The 23,881-nt window shown below is 37.0% G+C and overlaps 1 protein-coding gene across 9 annotated transcripts in view; it reads right to left on the bottom strand.

Moving 5' to 3' along the window:
• Positions 1-2,322: 2,322 nt before the first annotated feature.
• Positions 2,323-23,881, bottom strand: part of PPARGC1A (PPARG coactivator 1 alpha) — a 694,460-nt gene continuing 672,901 nt past the window's right edge. For all 9 annotated transcript variants that reach the window (XM_070452081.1, XM_070452082.1, XM_070452083.1 and 6 more), the window contains 5 exons: positions 23,259-23,363; positions 22,987-23,107; positions 13,428-13,549; positions 12,945-13,096; positions 2,323-6,203 (listed from right to left, as the gene is read on the bottom strand). In XM_070452081.1, the coding sequence (XP_070308182.1) occupies positions 6,100-6,203; positions 12,945-13,096; positions 13,428-13,549; positions 22,987-23,107; positions 23,259-23,363 (604 nt within the window). In that variant the 3' untranslated portion in view covers positions 2,323-6,099. The remainder of the gene's footprint in view (positions 6,204-12,944; positions 13,097-13,427; positions 13,550-22,986; positions 23,108-23,258; positions 23,364-23,881) is intronic.

Below are 23,881 nucleotides of genomic sequence, written 5' to 3'. Positions count from 1 at the left end.
TCGAGGAACAATGTTAGGCTTTCCAGTGTAACATGGTCCTAGAAATGCCCGAATTTTCTGATCATTTCTTCCTGCAAGTTTCCAGTGTCCCTGAATGCTGAGAATTTGCCTCAGGGGCAGTCACCTGATTGCAACAGAAGCCCTGGAAACCAGCTCTTGTGACTCACACATTCCACATGCTTGAGTGGAGTGGAGCTTGTGGGACTTTGCAGAATTACTGGAATCACATGGGATGTACTGAAGGGAGCAGGAGGGTGGAGGGCATTTAACTTAACCATGAACTAGAGGAGTAGATAACACCATGGTAAGTAGAGTAAGAAGGAACATGTTGACTGAAAGGGAAGAAACGTGATACAAAGGTCATTGCATATTATCCCTCCCCCGCCAAGGAAATCTTATTTTCTTTCTCACAGAAAAAAAACTTTTCTTTCTCACAGGAACAAAAGTTTTTTGTTCCTTTCCCCAACATGTTAACAGAGACCAGTGAAAAGAAATAGGCTTCTCTGTGCCCATCAATAGAATCTATATAGCATCTATTTCCCCGGGGATTAATTCAGTTTTTGATTAAATCTTTCTGAGATTTAAATCATGATGTTACAAACCTCCAAGGAGCTCCTCTATGAGTTGTGACCTTCTTTATTACTCTCTGCTGTTTGATAAAGTATGAAGATTGATTTATAATAGTGTATACTGTGTTTGAAAACAAGGAATAGCAAAGAGAATTGCAAAGTATAAGATTAATATAAAGTAAACATTGCAAAAACTACTCCTTGGTTAAAATATTCTATAATTAATACTGAGTTACAACTGTAGCTAGTAACACTAGTGTCAAATGAGTATAATAATGCTCTCAGTCATAAATTTTATCCAATGATTAGCTAAATAATGCTACAAGAAAGAGAAAACCGGCAATGCTGAAAAAGGATTTTGAACCAATATCACATTGAACAGATTTAGTTTGGAGGACTTTTGAATTGAAACAAGCTCCTTTTCAATAAATTACTCCTATCCAGTGTTCATTTATTTTCATCAGCCTAATTTTGGTTTCAATAATTATTTTGCCATTAGTATCTTCAAGGATGGAAGTGATTTAATGTTTGAGGACAACATCAAATGAATCCTTTATCTCTAATCAGAATGCTCCTGTATATGACTAGTGGCTACAACTTTTTTCCCCTTGAAAATCTCTCTTTACCCTCAAAAGGTTTTTAAGGGTAAAAAGATAACCCTTTAAAGGGAAGATTGTCTTTTTTCTACTGCTCTCGCGAATTCCAACCAGAACATTCAAAACGCCCTGTTCAATTTAACCATCAATGAAGACAAGTTGTGATGTCAGGCTTATCCACCGAATCACAGTTGTAGAAGAATGCAATATTTGGATAAGATGATAGTAAGTCTTTATCTTCTCTTCTGATATAATAATTGGCAAATCTTGCAGTGGTATAAAATAGAAAGAGAGCCATAGCAAGTGCTTCTTGGGTTACCTAGCAGATTTCAATGTATTATTGGTTGCTCTATCACATTTCCAATAAGTATGAATATTTTTTTCTGTAGGAGGAAGGGGAACTGGGGGCTGAAATATATTTAGCCACATCCCCCATGGCTAGGCTTATGCTGAATCTTACAAGCAGCTGGGAGTAGGGATCACCAGCTGAAATCCAGACTTGGCAGAGAGAGTACCAGTAACACATTCTCTGTCATCTGTCATGAGGACCACCAATCACCTACAAAGCATGGTGGACATCCTGACAGCAAGCCATACCAGCAGGAATCTATCAACTGGTCCCATATTTAACCTGATGTCTTACATATGACAGAGAGACAGGGAGGTGCATTCTGTTCCAAGTCTTCAAGAAATATTCAGTCCATGCTGTACACCAGAAACTAACATAACATTGTAAATCAATGTTCAATGGATGGTATAGTTCAACTATACTTCAATAAAAATATATATTCAGTCCATTATGGTAGAATTGCTTCCTAAGCTGAAATATTCAGCAGCTTTCCCACTGAGGCAGTGGCTTGTACTTAAAATTCATACTTTCCAGGGTTAAGTACAAACACAGAGCTAATCTGTTTGATAAAGTCCGACGTCACTTCTCATTAGAGAAATCACCAGTTCCGCCTTTACTGTTTGAAAGGAGACAAGGTAAAATACAGAAGGCGCACGTTACCTTAGAGCTGAAATCCATTCATGAATATGGAAAAGCAAGGGCAGGGCACGTGATCGAGAGAGGAAACAGAATAATGATAAGCGAGTAACGTGTATGGATCTGAAGAACGTGCCAGGAGTTTCGTTATGATAAATAAGAAAAGCAGAAGTAGATTTGAAACATTCGTTTCCCTTTATTAGCTCAGTGAGGCTGATGTGTACTGCACATTTAAAAAAAATCACAGGAATTTTCATACAATGAATAAAACCACAACAATACATGTAGAATTGGCAGGTGGAAAAAAACGCCCGGCAAGGGCTCAACTAATCACTCACTTTCCCTCTTCAGCATAGTTCAACCAACAGTATTACACTTTCACCTACAAATCTTAAAGTAGCTCCATCAAGTCAGCAGTTCACATTATTGAAAATGTCTGTCACATAGGTACAAATTTAGAATCATCACATTATATTACATGGCTATTCTAGGTCATCTATAGATCAGGTCTTAGACTACAGTGATTGAAGTTCTCGTTACAGCCATCAAAAAAGGACACATAATCATTACCTACTGTAAGCTCACATCTAAAGGCATGAAAAGGTTTCCTTTTTTTTTCAACTGACCCAACCATCACACCCCAATAGTGCAAAGTTCCCTCTCTGCTGCTTTGAATGTTGACAGCCCAACCGTTGCTCTCAGAGTCATTTAGCAAAAATTGATTTTGTTGCACTGGAAGAATTTTTCTGCTACATCTCTTAAAAAAAAACCCCACATTTCTAAAGCACCAGTTCAGTTACCAAAATTGTAGATGTGGTACTTACCACAGCATGAAGGCAATGGCCCAGGGTCATCTAAAAATCCTACAGATCTATGCTGAAATTTGCCTCCAGTGATGATGGGGTGCATGTGTTCATTTTAAATATACTCTCCAAAAAAATTAAAAATAAAAATAAAAGGAACACAGTTGACATTTTGATGGGCTACCCACAGTGTCTGCATAAGATACAAAAGCTCTATTTGGATGGTCTAGTGATTCTCTCTTTGCACTAATTTTAGATGCAATTTGAAGTCCATGGAGGAAAACTATCTTCATGGTAACAATATTTGTCAGGCCAGAAGGGTGGGAATAAATGAATCCTCAACATGAAATCTGTAGTGTTGTCTTTTGACAAGTAAGAAAAGAAACCCAGTCTTTGACTCATGTCAACGATCCAGGGCAAAAAGGAGAATGTATTGAAAATTGGATCACAAAAAATTTAAAGGCAAAATAGAGAACGTATCTGGTCCTTGAACACATAATATGATTTACTAAATATCAATTTCTTAAAAATAATTTATTGCTCTTAATAGTCTTTTTTATTCTTATTCTACAACAGAAGATACTCAGATTTCAGAAAGAAAGACTGTAAACTTTAGTTTGGCGTCCACACAGAGTTAAAATACCTGCATTTAACCTACAGAACAAGAATTAGGCAGATTAAAGATGTGTTACGGCTGTAACGCAGGACCTGTGAACAAGTTCTTTTATTTCATAGTATTTTTATTGCTTTCTATCTACTTAGAAATAAGAAGCCAAAAACTCAAGCAAGCATCCGACAGGACAGACAGTGGATTCACTCTGAACACAATATGCTGGTGATAAATGAATGCAGCTTTCAAAATTAGCTGCATTGGCCTGGGGGTGTAATCCATTTTTATACGATCGTGTTGGGCGAGAGAAAGGAAAAGAATGGTTACATAGTAGGTATATCATGTCTTCCAGAAAAGTCACGTCGGCCATACTGTAACTGAATCTCAACTCAGAAACTTGAATACACACGCCAAACTTTACTGACTTCCATTCCAGGGCTCCACACTCAGAGGAAATCCTGATGCTCAAAAATGGAGGTTTTTCTGAAGTTTTTTTTTTTATTGAATTTAGCAGAAGCAATGTCATCAAGAACAACTTCATGGTCACGTCAGAGGCCATGCTAGTGCAAGTAGAAACACTGCTTCTGCAAAGCGGAATTTCCCAAATGAAACACTTAAACTCCAACCTGACAATTGCCATGCATCCTAGGTAGAAAATTTCCACTGGCTTTATTATTTTCATCAACTCATAATTTATAATAAATAGGCTATCTGCAACTGATAAATATGTCTCTTTAGTAAACAAAGGAATGAAACATCAGTATTTATACAGGATGCATAACTGTAAAAAATACAGATAAATACCATCATCATACTCTGCCAAGGGAAAGAGATACTGGCTTCAAAGAGAGTCTTCAGACACACATTAATTATTGTAAAAATCATACTATAATTATTACCTCAGCATTTTGTATCAAATTAAAATCACAAAAATTAAAACAAAACAGCATTTTAAAAAGATTTTTGACCTCTAGTTTCAAAACTACTGTTGATAGAGAAAATAAAAACATTTCTTAATGGTTACCCATTGAGAGACTTTACATAAAATCATGATATCTTCTAGAAAAATTTTAGATGAGAAAATTTCATTCCCCTAACAAATCCAGTGTATAAAACTTCAAAGAAAAACAAGCAACAAGAAAATGTGGAAAAATATTGCAGAAGTGGTTAATACCTTTAGGGGGCTAGGAGGTTTCTTGACAAGATGCTTAGATCGAAGCTCACCTAATAGGGGATGGTTGTGCATAAAGCATCATTTGTTGTGTTGCACTCAATGGACACACACACTGTCCTTTTTTTGTTTTACAATCAAATATATATAAGCAGTAAGTTCAGCTTCTAAATATGTTAGTGTACAATAATTGTTTCACCTCATAATTACATTTGAATATTCTCGATTAAGAAAAATTTAGCAGTTTTTGAAAAGAAGGCTGCATTTACAGTGCATAGCTGTAACAAAAAAAGAACATCATTGTATAGTATGTACACAAAATAAAAATACTCCATTTAACATCTGTAAATACTTAACTACATCAGAGAATGTGGCAATTAAACGAGCTGAACACATCCCAGAGAGTTCTACCCAACTCTCCTTAGTAATGTAACACCGTGCTCGCTCCTCAGAAAGAACCACTGAATAAGCTGCACACTTGACCATTGACAAGGCTTTTGAAATTTGCAGTGGGAGATCAACGTTTTGGACATTTACATGGGTGTCAGGAGGAAGGACGAACTACAGAAACTTCTACTTCAAAATGTTAGGAAAGTTGAGCATTCGGTGCCTGCAGCATCCTCTCCCACCCAGATTCCTTGGCAAAAGGAAAAAGGAAAAAAAGAAAGAAAAAGAGAGAGAAAGGATATGAGTTCTAGAGAACCTGCGGTTTCTTCAGGATTGTCATATAATCATTACGTTGTGAGAGAAAGCTTGCTTCACGTTGATTTTGCACTTTCTTAAAAAAAGAAATAGAGTACGGAGGCTGATGCCCAGACATCAGTGGCTGTCATTTTAGGGTGGCCTGTGGTTGGTTGGTTAGCTTTCTTTCCTTTTGGATGGACGTATTTTTTTTTTTTCCTTTTGAATAGAATATGAACATTTTGAAGTTCTAGGTTTTAGGTGTGTCTTCATGGAACTGCTGCCATTCGAAGTGGTTTGCCCTTGCACGCTCTGGTCAGGTGTCCCCAGTCCCCACCTGTACATACATACTTCCCCCAAACCAGGCAAATATACACACAGGCACGCGCGCGCGCACACACACACACAGACACACACTCTCCATCACCAAGAGACTCAGGGAAAGCAAAGCTGACACCCATGAATAAACATGTGCTTACTGGAATTCCATCCTGTCTCTTGCCTCTTCAGCAGCTGGGTTCATGTAAACCATTGTTGTTCTTGTATTGTTGTTGTTTTGTTTTTGTACAGAGAGTGTAAAGTAGGAGAAATTCCTAAGTATGACTTGCAATAGTCTTTTAGGGAAGGACGCGCTGTCCCGTGAGGTATTCACCATGCCTCTGTCATCCTTAGCCAGGGAACATATTACCTGCGTAAGCTTCTCTGGGCTTCTTTCAGTAAACTATCGAAATCCAGAGAGTCATACTTGCTCTTGATGGAAGCAGGGTCAAAGTCATCTGAATTTGAATCTGAAAGAAACCCAAGCCAGGTCAGAGGTACACTTTGCTTATGGTCATCAATTCAATCATCTAATTTAAGATAACCCAATTCAAAGACAATTTATCCGGTTAATACACTTTAACAAAATATGCCCAACTTTAATTAGCATATGAGGTTTGTGCTGGTATGTACATATATGTGTACATATATTTACATATATATTTGCAGGAGGTTTTTATATGTATGAATATTAATAATTATGTGTATATCTGCAGAAGGTATTTATATGGTAGATGGTATGGTATATATACACCAATATTTTAATTAATTATGCTTATATATTTATCTGTTTATACCACTTGTATATATTTGCAGAGGGTAGGGAGTGATGAGTACTCAAAACACTTATCTACTGACTCATTTTGGATTTAAACATTCCTGGGAGGTAATCAAAACAGGCTATTTCTTTTCAATAGCAACCTAGGCAATCAACCTGCTTTAAAAGTAAGGCCCCCCCTCCTTCCTGCTATGTTAAATGACTTCCCCAGGTTCCTCAACAACTTAGGCAGAGAGGAAAAAGTAGAGGCTAGAACTAATTTTTCTGTTCATTGGAATTGATTTCATTAAGTATAAAAGACAGACTCATCAGTCTGCTGCTCCCCTTGAAAAAGTTGGAAGGACGTAAGTTCTTAAGTGCCTTGAGGGGCCCCAGTAACGGTGGTACAAGCTCTCCCCAAATTAGAAGGTTTGGGAAAATGCTTCATGTCCAGAGAGGGCAAATTCAACCTCTTTACTCACTAATGGGGCTCCCCTGGTGGCTCAGATGGTAAAGAATCTGCCTGCAGTTCAGGAGATCTGGGCTCAATACCTGGGTCTGGAAGATTCCCTGGAGAAGGGAATGGCAACCCACTCCAGTATTCTGCCTGGAGAATCCCGTGGACAGAGGAGCTTGGTGGGCTACAGCCCATGGGGTCACAAAGAGTCGGACATGACTGAGCGACTAACATACAACTTCAAATAAAGCATTTGTGCAAAGCTCCACATGCCACTTCAGTAGCCCTGAACAAAACTGATACATTTCAGTACCACTGGGTATAAAGTAAAAATACTTTGAATATTTCTGATTTTTCTTCATTGACACCTAAGAAAAAGTCTACCATTGCTTCAGGTCTTTCAGCTTGAGAAAGGGTATCTTGTATATACAATAGAAAGCCTCAGGCAAACATATTCATTCTTTCGAAAGTACTTACTTGAAGGGAAGACAAAACCTTTCTGGGGGACATTAACAATCCTACTAAAATATGCATATTTGTGTTTTACCCAGATTAAATTACAAAATAGAAATGCTCAAAGTGAAAGAAAAGGTTAATATGAGATAAGATGGAGGCTAATCATTGACTTCACAAGTTGTTCTGATGAAAAGGTGGCAAATCCCTCAAGTTCTACAGAACCAGGCTGTTTCCCCTACCTCATCAGCTTCAATCTACTTTAAAGACATCTTACATTTAAAGACAGGGAAATTCTTTCCCTTTTTCCCCCATTCTCATCATCCCTTGTCTCTACTGCGTTTCTTTGTCCAGGTAAGGTGAACAATTACAGTCAGCTTCAAATACAAAAACAGGACAAAAAGGGCCCATCTTTCATCCCCCAAATTTTACACGATCAATCTTAAATTATACAGGCTTACACTCTTCTCTTGAAAGCCTAATGAATAGTTTGATTGTATAACTAAAGCTGCCTGAGCAGCTGTTGTTCAAACCGTAATCTTTTTATAAAGACAAAAAATAAGTCCTGCTCATTGCTAGCGATTAGCTTGAAATCAGAATTTCAGTTACATTGTAGAAGAAGATGACTGACTCATTCAGTGATAACAGTCCGTGTGACATGAAGTCCACATGAACATATGTTTGACGCTTTCCTTGGAGGAAATTTTGAGAATTAAAATGTCTTAAATTAAGATCATTCTACACAAACCTCAGAATTTCAGTCTTTCTGTGTTTTCATTAGCAAATATTAAAAGTACTTTGATACAGTGGTTATCAAGAGTTTCTTCACTGTGAAATACAGTGGCTGATGCTTACACATATACCAATTTTCATGGGCATACATATGTCAGTAGGCACCCACAAAATAATTTTTATTTGTGAAGAGAGAATGCATCCACTTGTAACTTCTAGGGCAGTAACATCCACTTTCTCTCCACTAAAGGAAGGATATATCCACAAGTTGATATAATGAAATTTTTATAGCAATAACCTGAAAACCACTCTAACAAGTTTTAAAAATAAAATTTTATAAATAATAATACCATATTAATAGAAATAAGTCACATCACAGCTATATTCCTAGCACCTAGAAAACTGTGGGCACAAAGTGGAGATGCAATATTTGTTGAATAAATGTATTTTACTGAACACCTGCATATTATTAAAAACCTAATTGAAAATATTTGTGCTGAGATCTGGGACTGACTTACCAATGAATGGCAAGTGTATATTAAAAGTTACATATATATTCAGGATGCTGATAATGTAATACATTTCTTTGAGGTAATAAGAGTTTGTGACCAACATGTTATTTATTTCCTTTTTCTTGCTTAAGTATAAATTCTAATTTGATCATAACTAATTCCTGATCAAAATGATCATATTCTTAATCCTGATCCATCCTTCTATTTTTACCCTATAGTTCTAATTTAATTTCTGTCTTTCCTCTTTAAGATTTTTCATCAAGCTCTTTCAAATGGAAAGATCCATCTGTTTATAGAACAGTAAATAGAAAGATACACGGATAACAGATTCACAGAAACCAGACTTAAATACTGTCTTCATCATGGTAAGCTTGCTCATTCCTTTAAATTCTGAGTCTCATTTATAAAGCTCATAAATAGTAACTGGAATTACTGCATTTTACATTAATAGTATTGTAATAACCATTAAGTAACCTCAACAGCCAAGAAATGGAGACCTAAATAGGGATATTTCTGCAAAGAAAACATACACACAGCCAATAGGCACATGAAAAGATGCTCAATATTGCCAATTATTAGGGAAATGTAAATCAAAACTATGATGAGGTATCATCTCACACCAGTTAAAATGGGTATCATTTATAAGTCTGCAAATAATAAATGCTGAAGAGGGAGAAAAAGAAATCTTCCTACGATAGTGGCAATGTAAACTGGGGTAGCCATTATGGAGAACAGAATAGAGGTTTCTTAACAAAAACTAAAAATAGAGTTGCCATATGATCCTGCAATCTCACTCCTGGGAAGATATCTGAAGAAAATTCTAATTGGAAAAGATGCATGCACTCCAATGTTCATGCAGTTATTTATAACAGCCAAGACATGGAAACAACTTAAATGTCCATCAATAGATGAATGAATAAATAAGATGTGGTGATATGATATACAGAGGAGCCTGGCTACAGACCATGGGGTTGCAAGAGTTGGATATGACTTAGCAACTAAACCACTCATATAATGGATTATTACTTAGTCATAAAAATGAAATATTGCCATTTTCAGCAACATGGGTTATCAAACTAAGTGAAGTCAGACCTTGATATTTGAAGAAAGACAAAGATATAATATCTCTTATATATTGAATCTAAAAAAAGCAGTATAAATAATCTTATTTACAAAGAAAAATAGACTCACAGACATAGAAAACAAACATGGTTACCAAAGGAGATAGTGGGGGAGGGGGGCAGAGAGGAGGTAAATCAGGCAGTTGAGATTAACATATGCACACTACTACATATGAAACAGGTAAACAAGGACCTATAGTATAACACAAAAACTACACTCAACATGTTGTAATAGCTATAATGGAAAATAACCTGAAAAAGAGTATTATTGTCATTGTTTAGTCACTCAGTCACGTCCAACTCTTTGCCACCCCATGGACTGTAGTAGCCTGCCAGCTCCTTTGTCCATGGGATTTCCCAGGTAATACTGGAGTAGGTTGCCATTTCCTTCTTCAGGGGATATTCCCAACCCAGGGAATCGAGCCCAATGTCTCCTGCATTGGCAGGCAGATTCTTTACCACTGAGCCACTAGTAAAGCCCCCAAAAGAAGATAAATACATATATATGTATACGTACACACACATGTATATATAGTTTCAAGCATACAGAATCACTTTGCTGTACGCTTGAAACTAACACAACATTGTAAATCAACTATACTTCAATTTTAAAATATAAGAGAAATGGGATATGTGAACTAACTTAATTTAGGAAAGCAAATAAAATTTTTTTTAAATGGTAATCTAAATGATAGATGCTTTACTTTTGGTAAACTTAATCAGTATCACAGCATTTTAACACTTTATTCTGGATATGCCCATAAGCGGCCAATCCCTCTGAGTCCAGTATATGCTTGTTGTTTAGTCGATAAGCTGTGTCTGACTCTTGCAACCCCCTGGGTTTAGGCACATTATTCGGCATTCATGGCCTGAAGCACTCAACTTGAACTCCTCAAGAACAGAGACAAGACATACAAGATGATGTTCAGTTCCAAAGCTAGTCCCTGGTGTTGATTCTTCCATTTTAAAATAATTTGAAATTTATAACTACCCATCGTCATCATTTTTTATTATAATTATAGCTACCATTTATTGAGAATCTAATTTGTGCCAGACACTGACACTGTGGTAAGGGCTTTGTAAACTGTATATAATCTTCACAGCAACATTATAAAGTATTTTACAAATGAAGCACCAGGAGTCAAGGGAGTTTAATTGCTCAAGGTCAAAAGCTAACTCAGGTTTCAAAACCAGGCCTGCAAGATTCCAGAGCCAAGGCGCTGTCAAACTACACTAGGCCTATACTCAGATCCACTACCTTTCCTGTGATTGTAAGGCTGGAGGGAACTGGAAAAACCTATGCTGCTACAATACACATCAAACATACTTTTCAGGAAATACAGAACCAGCTTAGCAATGGTAAAGTTTCTATTGCCACTGGCAAGGCAGAGAGATAACAAGGGGGAAGCATTCTTCTTAGAAATATTTCAGGGAGGCTCCAGTTCAATTTGGAAGTACTACCCAATCCTCCCTCTACCAGTGATGAATCGTGATCTAAAGGCCCCTCTAGGTAGCTTATTTTAAACTTTAGATGTTTTGAGACACTAGAAAACACCCTGGCCTTCATCACTGAAGAAAATAAGTCAAATCAACTCAAGACTTCAATCTGTCTTGACTGTTTTTATCAGCCAACATTTGAACAAATGACTTGCCACCTTTTATATTTTCATCCCTAGGCCTCTATCTAACAGTCAGCTGCCTCTCCCCCGCTTCGTACTATCTATTTAGCTTGTGAAGTGAATTATAGCATATTCCCCCTGAACAATGCACCCCACCTATATCAATTACTCTAGAAGACATCAATTCGGTGGAAGGAAGGAAAAAACCTGTATTTGGTATTTACTTTTTTTCTTTATACCAAGCCAAAGTAAGTACAGATAGATATGCAATAATGCTTAAGAGCAGATTTCTATGTTAATTTCATGATTATTATTATTATAAATTGATTTAAATAATTGTCATATGCATAAGACACTTGCCATTTTCCTTCATTATTTCATAAAGGAACATAAAGGCTTATAATACACACATTAGATAGGGACTAATATGGAAAGGAGCAAAATTAAAATTGGAAAGGAAATTAAGATGTCCATTGTGCCATTATTTATAATATCAAAACCAGAAAATGTGTTTAGCTATGATGGAATGATTAAATATAAGGGTACTGCTCATCAAACAGAATACTGTACAACCATTAAAATATACTGGCAAATCATTTTTAACCCTGCAAGTCACAGTGAAAAATGAACTTACATAATATTAATTGAGAAAAGTAGATTTTTAAAGTCTATATATGTATAATATAATCTCAACTATAAGAAATTTGATGTTCTGAGACAAAATACTGAGCAACACATCACTCATTTGGTAACAGTAGTTATCTCTAGGTGATAGGCTGATAGGCAATTTTACTATTTTTCTTGATACCTTTGTATATTTTCCAAATGTTACCCCTTGAGTCTGTACAATTTTTATAACAGGAAAGATGGATACTTATCTATTCTTCAGTTTCCTTATCTGTAAAATGGGGATGATAATACATAATATCCACCTCTAGGATTGTCCTGGTAATTAAATGAGAAAATACTTGCAAAACCTTGGCACAGTACCCATCCTATGGAAGCACTCAAAGAATAGCAGGTTTATTTTCTTCTTTTGTTCTAAAGAAAGTATAGTGTGATTTAGCACATGAAATTTTACTTTTTCCTCTGAGTATAATTTGTAGGAAATGCTAACATTTCTAAGAGTTGGTGAGATAATAGGAAAAAAAAGAATAAAACTTTTGCATATTCTGCTCTGCAAAGCAATGATGCCAGTGCTATAGTCTGTATAGAAGGATTCAGGGTAGGCACAAAGGCAACAAGAGATTACAAACAAACAAACACATGAACACACCAAATACAACACCACACACACAAAGACACACAAACAGTGAAGAATTACAGCATCTGGGCAGGCAGTAGAAACAATCTGCTTCTCTTGGTTACCAAAATCTAAGCCCCTTCTGAAATCATCTCATGTGTTAAAAAATAAAAAAAAATAGGATAAAATCTGTATTCAATTATTTCCTTTAGTAAAAGGCAGTAATGGTTTGACCCAATGTGCCTACAGTTTACATATGCTTCCATTTTGAACTCAACATTATGGATTCCTCATTCTACGTACAGTAAAATCCATACCTAGGTCTGCATAGTTAGACTTGAAAAATTGCTTGCGTCCACAAAAGTACAGCTCGAAGTCAGTTTCATTCGACCTGCGCAAAGTGTATCCATTTTCAAGAGCAGCAAAAGCATCACAGGTATAACGGTAGGTAATGAAACCATAGCTGTCTCTGCAACAGACAAAGAGGAAAAGTTCAAAGCCAGTGAGGAAGCATTAGCATATATGACTGTAACCCTTTCCACTTTGGAGACTTGGCTGGTGCCAGCCTCTGAACCACTGCATCCATTTATCAGTGTGATTGTCCTGTCAAGCCGCTAAATACTTATTTCTGGGACAGGAAATCTCAACTAGAAAGATTAATAAATAGGGATGAAAGAAAATAAATAAGGTTCTGAACTCAACATGTCATCTGTCAAAGCATTCCCATCCTGGTAATCTTACAGCCATAATTTTTTACATATGTCAGCTTCTAAACAAGAAATAATCTTGAGGATTCTCACCCATCATCCCGCAGATTTACTGTGCACTCCTCAATTTCACCAAAAACTTCAAAACGGTCCCTCAGTTCTGTCCGTGTTGTGTCAGGTCTGATTTTACCAACATAAATCACACGGCGCTCTTCCTGGAGGGGGAAGTGAGAAGAGACTTTCTAGTTCTGAAGATAGGAAAGACATTGATGCCAGAACCATTTAAGAAGGCACAATCGTGCATAACAAGAACCCCCACGGCATGCCAATTAAGGCAAAATACACGCTAAGACTTAACAGAAGACTATGCTTGAACCAAGTTTTACTGTCCATTTCTCCAATTTCACTCACTGCATCTCACTCTCTTCTACCTTTTCTGTCTCTGTTCCTTTGCAACATGAAATTGAATGTATTATTTAAAAAATATGTGTAATGTGGTCTTTTTTATCACTAAAGAGCTGAGTAATATCTATTAAATATTTTAACAATTGTGATTCCACTATTAATCTTCAAAATTGGTAAGAAACTGACCTGGTTTGCAAAACCATTTAACTTCTCCTTAACTCAGAATTATAATAATAAAATGTGTGCATTTTAAAATTTCTATTGACAAATAACTTATGCACATTACTGTATAATTTTAAGGTGTACAGCATGATAGTTTGATGTATAAATCTTGATATCCCTCAAAATATTGATTCTTAAACTCTAGTATAAATATAAATTATCTTGGGGGCTTATTAAAATGCAAATTATTGGGGCTTATTCCAGCTATATTAAAAAAAATTGGAAGATAGTGTTCAATGATCTTTATTTTTAACAAGTATACCCCAGTGTCTCTGATATAGGTGGCCCAAAGACAATAATTTTAAAAATACAGTTTTAAAATATAGGCCATTTTAAGCCATGGGTCTCCAAAGAATAAGAGCTATAAAAGAGGCTATAAATTTCACTTTGCCAGTGAATCTTATTTTAGGAACAGATGTGAAGGGTGTGGCCTAATTTTCACAAGTGGAGTCAATATCATCATAATCTTAAAGTCAACAACAATTTATAACCTACAAAACACAGGAAAAATATTTTATAGCCTGAGAATGGATTCATTTATTTGAAGAACAAGAACACATTCTTAGTGTAAGATATAATCCTATATTTCTTGTTCTAAGAAGATAAGACCAAAGATGATCATCTTTCTCAAAAGTGAAAAAAAGATTTTTCAAGAATGGAAGAAGTTAATACAAATGTCCTTACCAACTAACCTGTACATCTATTGATGACAAACAAGAATGAAATGAACTTGCAGTTGGAGAGATTTAAGTTAGATGGAGGCAGAAACTAGGAATCATAGGACTAAGGCACAGATTCAGCTTGCCTAAGAGTTTTCTCTGGATGTGCTTAGGATATGTTGTCTTAGATATTAACAACAACAACAACAAAAGTCACTTAGGCTTAAGGCAAAGAGATATCCTATGTTATTTACTGAATGCATGTCCTTTTCATGTGTCCAATATTTAGCAAAAGACCTGGCAAAGAGAGGACAATCAATAAATGCTTGTGAAATACAACTGAACAATTCACAGACATATCCTATAATACATATCCTTCCAGGTGATTTGATCATCCATGTCTCATGTTCTTTCATCATATGCAGAACTCATATTTTCATTTTCAATAGGGAAATTGCTCTGAGCTTCAGATTCGAATAACCAACTACCTATCTGACGTCTCAGGTTGGGTGTCATCTACGCACCTCAAACTAGACCAACATTAGCCAAACCAAACTCTCCAGTTCATCCTCTTCTGACTGGGTCTTTCCTGAAATGTTCTTGTATCAGTGAAGTTAACACCATCCATCCAGTTATTCAGGACAAAAACCCAAGGGCCTTCCTTAATTCTCCCCACTTAGTCCCCTCCTCACATCCAATCACTCCTTAAGTCCTGTGGATTTTAACTTCCTAAATCTGCCCCTTTGATCTCATCTCCCCTAAATCAAGCTGCCAGCACGTCCTTCTGAACTAATATAACAGCCTCTTAATTTGGATCCTGTGTCTGCTGTTTACCCTCCTCCAATTTATTTGTTCACTTCAGCCAGAATAGTTTTTACTAAGAGAACAGGATCATGCCAATTAAGATCTAAAACATTTCAATGCTTTCTCACAATATTTAGGGAAAGACTTAAATCATTAACAGAATCTACCAGGTCCTTCTGTCTGGATCTGGGATCTGGATCTGTCTCCATCTTGGGCTTCAGTCCCCACACCTTATTCTTTCCTTTCCTCTGTTTTGAACCACACTGATCTTCTGTCAGTCCCTAGTATATACTGGGCTCCTTCCTTTCCTAAGGCCTTTGCATAAGGTGCTTCTCTGCTGCTTGGAATAGCCTTTCCACACTGTCCCTCCCTCCTCTCCATCAACATACACACATACTGTCTAGAATTACAGTGAATTCAGCAACTGTTTCCTTTCTGAGACCTCAGATGAGGTTTAGTTCCTATTATAAGTTGCTCTAATAGAACAGTCTACTTCTTTGTAGTTCTGTGCTGTTGAATAGTCACTACCTCTTTTGTGACCCCATGGACGGTAGCTCACAAGGCTCCTCTGTCCATGGAATTTTCCAGGCAAGAATACTGGAGTGGGTGGCCATTACCTTGTCCAGGGGATCTTTACAACCCAGGGATCAAATCCATGTCTTCTGCATTGGCAGGTGGATTCTTTACTACTAAGCCATGTGGGAAGTCCCTTGTGCCCAATTATAATTAAATATTAATAGCTTATTTAGTGTTCAATGTCTTCAATGTCTATATCCCCCTACAATGAAAACTTTATGAAAGCAGTGATCATATCAGTCCTGTCGAGTACTTATTTTAAGAGTATACAAAACAAGAGTCTTCTTAATGCATATTTGTTGAAAAATCAATCGATAGCCAACTAATCATTTTCAAGACCAAGCTCCATATACTTCATTACATCAAAGGTGCCCGAGTGCGGCCCTTACTCTCTGAGAGTCTCTAAGACAACGGAGAACGAAAACCAGGTTTGGCGCTTTTATCACAGGAAAAACTTTGCCCAGGTAACTCAGCTGGGTGTACTAACAAAGGTTTCCATGATTTTTTTACAGGGTTAAGTGTAAGGACCCACTTTTTTCACTCTGCTGAAGCAACTGGTAAAACACAATTCTTTTGACAGCAGCTATTGAGCCTACGTAACTGAGCAGATGTACAGTAGGGAGAGTGGGCTGCCCAATTCACTTCCATGTAGATTGTATGTCTCAGCTGAAGGCTGTGATTGTGTTGTTGCAGAGTACCCCACACATCCTGGAGGTCAATAAATATAAAGGGAGATATCCCGGGGCAATGCTGCACACTTGAACAAGGGAATCATCACATCACATTCCATTCTATTTATGCAGCCAGCTCCCTCCAAACAGCCGAACTTGATGGGACTGTTATCTAAACTTCCTGGCGCCTGCTGGCATGACTGTTATGCACTGCTTTTTTTTTTTTAATGAACATTTTTAGGAAGGTTACTACTGTATAGAGGAAAAGGAGGGAGAAATGTAGAAGACAGCAAAAAAAAAAAAACCTTGAACCATCATAAAGAAATTGCTCAGCTACCATTATAGGAATACACACAGCCCATGTTCATCTTCAAGGAAATTCAAAGTTAAAGCGAAAATCGACCATATGCACGTCCATATGCAGACATATCGGGATAGTCTCTGAATTGCTTCTTTATACGAAACTATATGCAACAATAATCCTACGAAGAGAATAAACCAGAGGACCTTTTATATCAGATACTGATACATTCTGTGGTAAAAAGAAGACACAACCTAGATAGGAGAGACAGAAATAGAAATGACTGGTCCACAATCCCTTAAAATCACCTATTTGACTGTCAATCTCTTTTTATATAACACAGGAATGGGACCACGTCTTGTTACCTTACAAAGATCAGAGGCTGAATACATGTTGAAATTCTCATTTGAGAAAATGATTAGAGTGTTTGGTTTCCTAGTGTTAAAAAATGAAATTAAAAGGCACCTGAAGGTCTAAAACGCAAAGATAAAAATCTTCCCAAGACTGGCCAAAATGTCTAGTGAAGAATCGATTATTTTTTAACATGTTGCAGTTTTATTAGACAGATGAATAGATTCCATATCTTTAAAAAACCTTAACATTTGCAGCCAATTTTTCAAGACATTAATTTCTAAACAGGAGATGAAAGGAAAAGAAATCAAAATGCCTAATAACATTTCCAGCTTCTTAAAGGCTTGGAGGAACTCTAAACCTTTGGAAAAAGCTCCTTGAAAAATTATTTTCAGACCAGTTTTCACTATCAAGGAGGATGGGACATTTATCAAGGATCTTTTAGCTTCAAGTTTTACAAAAGCTAGTTTGCTGGTGGGGTGGATAATAAAATTGAAGATTTGTGTTGCATTAACAGGTATGGTAAATCCTCATTATATCAAGACAGGGGATAAATAAAGAAAAAAAATGACTTCATTAGCTGACTTCGCAGTATTAAAATCTATATCAGAAAGAAGGTAGAGCTTCCCAGTTAGCTGGGGGAAACATACAGCCGTTGTTTCTCATCAAAAAATAAGCAATTATTGGTAAAAAAGGTTTGACTAACAAGAAAAGGAAATTGGTATTGAGATTAACATTTACTGAATTCTAACAGATGCCAAAGTATTGTGCTTCAGTAAGTGCCTATTACTGTCTAAGGTTGGATAAATTTGAAAAAAATCCACATTCGTCTTAGCTAGAACATGAAGGCAATCTAGATGTCCATCGACAGATGAATGGATAAAGAAGTTGTGGTATATATACATAATGGCATATTACTCAGCCATAAAAAGGAATGCATTTGAGTCAGTTCTAATAAGGTGGATGAACCTAGAGCCTATTATACAGAGTGAAGGAAGTCAGAAAGAGAAAGATAAATATTGTATACTAATGCATATATACAGAATAAATCTGTAATTGCAGGGCAGAATTTATTTATAGGGCAGCAGTGGAGAAAGAGACATAGAAAATAGACATAGGGAGAGAGGAGAGGGTTAGATATATGGAGAGAGTAACATGGAAACTTATATTACCATATGTAAAACAGATAGCGAATGGGAATTTACCGTATGTCTCAGGAAACTCAAACACGGGCTCTGAATCAACCTAGAGGGTGGGATGGGGAGGGAGGTGGGAGGGAGCTTCAAAAGGGAGGGAATGTATGTATACCTATGGCTGATTCATACTGAGGTTTGACAGAAAACAATAAAATTCTGTAAAATGATCTTCAATTAAAAATAAATTAATTAAAATAAATCTAGATTAGTCTCCTTAAGAGCTAATACACAAATAAGAGTTAAGATGCAAGTAAACACCATGATGAGTCAGAAAACATGAAAACTACAGACTCAGAGCACATATAACTACTTTTGATAAAACTGAAAATTTCTAAGTAGTGCATTCATACTCATAACATAGCATATTCACCCATATGGAACAGCTCTTGAAAAGGCCTGAACAGAAAATGACATTATTTTCCCCAAAAAGAATAACTATGAGAAATTAGACAACTCTTTTATTTTTTCATTTGGAAGAAGCTGGTAATTTTCAGGGATGAGCCTCTGTTTCTGGCTCCTAGGCTGCATACTGACCAATAGAGAAGAGAAAAGAAATGGCATAGTCATTGCCCAAATACATCTGGTTTTGGATTTAAGCACTGAGCCATTTCATAATGTCTAGATTTGCCCTTTAAATTAACATCCTATTATCACATTTTCTGGCAGGAAACTGTAGAGATTGCAAATGGAGTTGGACTTAGAACTCCACGAGAAATTAGAGCAGTGACAGTTTAGACATTAAATACTAAACTCTGGCTTGCAGAGTTCCAATATAACCTGAATTATTTCAAGCCTGTGAGACTGAGAAAAGCAGAGGATGAACTGGTTTTTGAGCTCATTTAGATGAAAACTGGAGGAAAGCATAACTTACACAATGACAACATTCAACCACAACATATGATTCTGTGTTACTAATTATTAGTCTTTTCTTAGCTATCTGATTCGGTGCACTGAAGTTGGTCTGAATAAAGACTTTTGGACACATACACAGTAAAAACCTGATAGATGACCTACACTATCTCCTTCTTAAGGAACTAAGGGGAAAAAAAGTCAATAGTGACCACAAGACAAGAAAGCAAAGGTTAACTTTGTAAAATACCTATTACATGATTGTAACATTTTTTTCATTTCCTTCTGGAGTCTCTGTTTTGCTCATCCCCTGATTATAAAATTGATCTGAATTAATGAATAAATCAGCATTCCACCCAAGATATTCCAAATGTAATTTGCTATTCATTCATGACTTTAAGAGTGTCTTAGAAATCTGAATGAAAATCACCTACATGACCAACTTAGGCAAACTGTCCTAATTCCTTGAACTGTTTCAATGAATGAGTTTTCAAGATAATCTAGCCAAATGAGTCAAAAATCACTGCCTTTATCTCCATGCTCAACTCCATAAAAATACACTTTGCAAACACATTATGGCACAAGAAAGCAGATCATTTTGAGGAAGGAAATCAGTCAGAAGAACTTCCTAAGGGTAACCTCACTAAACAGTTCCACTCTGCCTTCAAGATAGTCTTCAAATTCTTCATGATGACTTACAAGACCCTACAAGTATCTGGCTACCAGGGAGCCTCCCAGACTTACCTCCTGCCTCTCCTGTACCCTAGCGTTATAATTAAATGACTAGCAGTTTCCCAATATATCTTGCTCTTTTCCAGAGACTTAGTGAGCTAAAGTATCTGCCTAGAATAGTTATTTGCAATAAAAACATAATGTACCATATGTAATTTTTAAATTTTCTGAGGCACATTTTAAAAAATGTAAAAAGAAACAAATTTAATTTTAATAATGTATTTTACTTGGCTCAGTACAGCCAAAATATTATTGTTTCAACTTGTCATTTACATAAAAAGTATTAATGAAGTATTTTAAACTCTTCTTTTTTTTGGTCTTCAAAATTCAATCACACAGTGCATTTAAATTTGGGAGTAGATTAATTATCCTCCTGACTGATGGCTACCACACTGGACAGCTCACATGGAAGGAACCTTTGCCCTCTCCTCCCTTTAGATTTCAAATCAATCTTACCCTTTCCAGGGATGGCCTCCCTCATTCCCAGGGCTGGGTGCCCACCTGTATGCCACTTCAGTACCTGAGATACATTCTCTATGACAGCAATGAACATATCACGTACCTTTACCAGTCAGTAGGCCTGAAGCTCCCTAAGATGTGGGGATAAAGTCTTACCTAATTTTATATCCCAGGTACCTAACATATGTCTCTCACATAGTCATGTGTTTTCACTTATATTTACAGAAATACCATCTAATTGTCCAACCAGTTAACTGGTTTAACAGTTAAGTCCCAAATCTTTATATTAATCTCTTACTATCTGTGGGACACTGTGTTAGTAAATAATTTCTATGTCTTAGTTTTCTTTTTTTAATGTTTTTTAAAAACAAAAATAAAAATCTCAAAGCCAAAATTCTCACAAACATCTAGCTAACTATAATGGCTTAATATACATCAAGTTGACATTTGCACTGTAATTGCCTTCTTTCAAAGGGAATTTATAAAGATTGTCTTAGTCAAAGAATTAACCAAGGAACTTGTTAACATCTATGACACCAAGGAAAGGCAGGGTGGTATCTGCTTCCAAACTGAGGCTAGTGGCCTCAAGAGTGTTTTTGGCTTTGGCATCTATGGAATATAGAGTATATTACAAATGAATCACACTATTGATCTATTTGCAAAGAGATAAACTAGCAAAAGGAGCCCTCCTTCTCATTCTTCACCCCAGTAAGTATCTGGCACTATATTATCTTTGGAAGGAATAATAAAAGCACATGCCATCTATCTATATTTATCTACTCAGCTTTGGTTATAGCTGTGTTACATTTTGTGCAAATGAGCAAACATATGATACAATAATTTCTCTCTTTAGTGTCACTCTTCTGGGAATACACATGAAGAGTTTCATCAAATATGAATTTGAAAACACTGAAATAGCTATTTACTTACATGCTTACTCAACATGACTCTCTTTGGTATACATGAACTGTAATGTGCCATATTACAAAGCTTTGTAAACTATATGGCACTCTGTAAATGTGAGTTGTTACAGTTATTGAACAGGCTATTAATTAAAAACAGCAAAATTAGAAAAGCTGAATTTTCTATTTTCATTCATCTTGTTAAATGTTAACTAATGATACTCTGGTAGATCTTAATATTACGGCTAATTTGAAAGTTGAGAAAACTGAGGGAAAGTGCTATAATTTTCACAAGGCCTTTAATTTGGTCTTAGGTAGATTCAAAGTTAAATGGCAGCAAAGCCCTAGACCTTTAGCCTAAATATTCAATCACTTCTCCCTTCTTTCTCCTTGAGTGCCTGAGTTAACAAACCTCTCAGTTAACCTTTTTCCTCCAGCTGATAACTGTTGGCCAATGCTTGATTTGGACTTTATTAGTCACTCTTTTATGTAGGTTTTTCAAGATTTTTTGATGGTTGTGGGTTGTGTTAAAGGTACCATATCCATATAACCTTTATAGTTAAAAATCATTTCCCTAAGCCCTGGTTAGCTTGTATGCAAGATGTATCAAAAGCGGATCTTCACTGAAATGATACTTAGCAGCTAACAGACAGCAGCTGCAATGAACAAAAACAGTGCCATTTCTGATGGCTGAGCCATGGCTTCCTGGAGCACCAGGTTGTGAAAGTTCTCAAGGCTCCGCTGGGGCTCAGTGGGAAAGAGTTCCTTAATCAACCAGGAATGTCTGTCTGGGACAAGTACTGGATGCTGACAATTGGATGACCCAATGTCATCCTATGGTTCAACAAACGGAATGAACTAGACTCCTACAATCTAGATCCTCATCCCAAAGGGTCAGTGGTGTCTATGTGTCAAGTAAACACGATGTCCTACAGTAGGTGCTGCTGAAATCCATGATAGGTTATTGAAAAGTAGCTCATAAGAAATGTGGATGTCTGAGGTGTTGACCCAGCCCAAATAAGAAAGTAGGGACTTGGCAAATCTTTCTCTATCACTGCCTTTAAATCTCACTCAAACACAGTCTCTCCATGGACAACCCAACCCTCACATCTGCCAAAAAGATGAAACCATCCAGTGACACCTCCTCATTTTCCACTCAGAGCACAAAACAGTAGAGAACAATATGAAGAACTCATCCTCTAGGTCAGTGGGACCAGTATACATCGTGCCTCCTTCTATTTTTAGAAACAAAAGTCAAAAGCAATAATGACCTTCCAGATGGGTGAAAAACAGGTAGTATGCAGGAGAAATACATGGACTTATTTTGTTTTCCAATAATCAGTGTTAAGAGGGACTGAGGAGTCACTGATGCTAAAGCCAAAAGTCTGAGTTCTGCATAGTCTAACAGCATCCTTACCATATTTTCTAATCTATGCCCATCACATCCCCCCAAAAAGAGAGAGAGAGAGAGAGAGAGAGAAAAGAAAGCCTTCTGTAAAATGAAAGGAAGCCGCAGGCTGCTTACAATTGCCTTCTGTCTCTGCCGCTCCCTCTGCTTGGCCCTTTCAGATTCTCGCTTCTCGTACTCTCTGCGGTATTCTTCCCTCTTGAGCCTTTCATGCTGGTACTCCTCGTAGCTGTCATACCTGCGAAACATGACTTCATCATTAAGTCAACTACCTCCATCTGCACGAGCAAAAGGAATCATACGCTAGGGAGGGGGCAGGGTTTTGGAAAACATTTTGTCATCTCCTTGAGGGATGAGAGGCACAGAGGGAAACAAACGTGCATCGTTACCTGGGCCGCCGGCTATGGGGCGATCTTGAACGTGATCTCGTGCACAGGGGCGAATTTCGGTGTGTGCGGCGTCTGCAGTGGCCTGACTCATAGTAATAGCAAGATCTGAGCGAGAGGAGGAAAAACAAAAAGGGCATTTGCAACGGCCAGAGAACCCCAGTTTATCGGCATGACTCAGTAGCCCCTGGAATTCCGTCTTAACATAAACCGGCTTTCAGTTCCCAAATACTAGTGAGATTTCCCAGGGACAGTGTGTGAGCCTCTATTCGGCTTAGAGGTCTGGGAGTGGTGACGTGTTCTCTTGCAACATCTCCTACGAATGTGACTGCCAAACGCCAGCCTGGTTCACTGTCAGCTTTATCTTGCATGGATCTCAACTATTCTGCACAGGGCAGCTCTCCAGGTAATGGAAAAAGTTAGATGAGCAAGACCAGAGGGACAGATTGCTCCCTTTGGTCTGACTGGCTCATGTGCTGTGCTCAATGAGGACAGATTTAAGTGATTAAGAAGATGGGAAAGAATGCATGGCTAATAACAATCTCCTTAGTTCTGGTAGCACCAGGAACGTGTTGAGGGGCTGGGCTGCCTGTGGGTTTTGAATGCTGTGTTTGTTTTTTTTTTTT

Source organism: Odocoileus virginianus, chromosome 21 (assembly GCF_023699985.2).
Source record: "Odocoileus virginianus isolate 20LAN1187 ecotype Illinois chromosome 21, Ovbor_1.2, whole genome shotgun sequence".
Classification (NCBI taxonomy): domain Eukaryota; kingdom Metazoa; phylum Chordata; class Mammalia; order Artiodactyla; family Cervidae; genus Odocoileus; species Odocoileus virginianus.
Note: the sequence above shows the minus strand (reverse complement) of the source record. Positions and strands in the feature narration are given on the sequence as shown.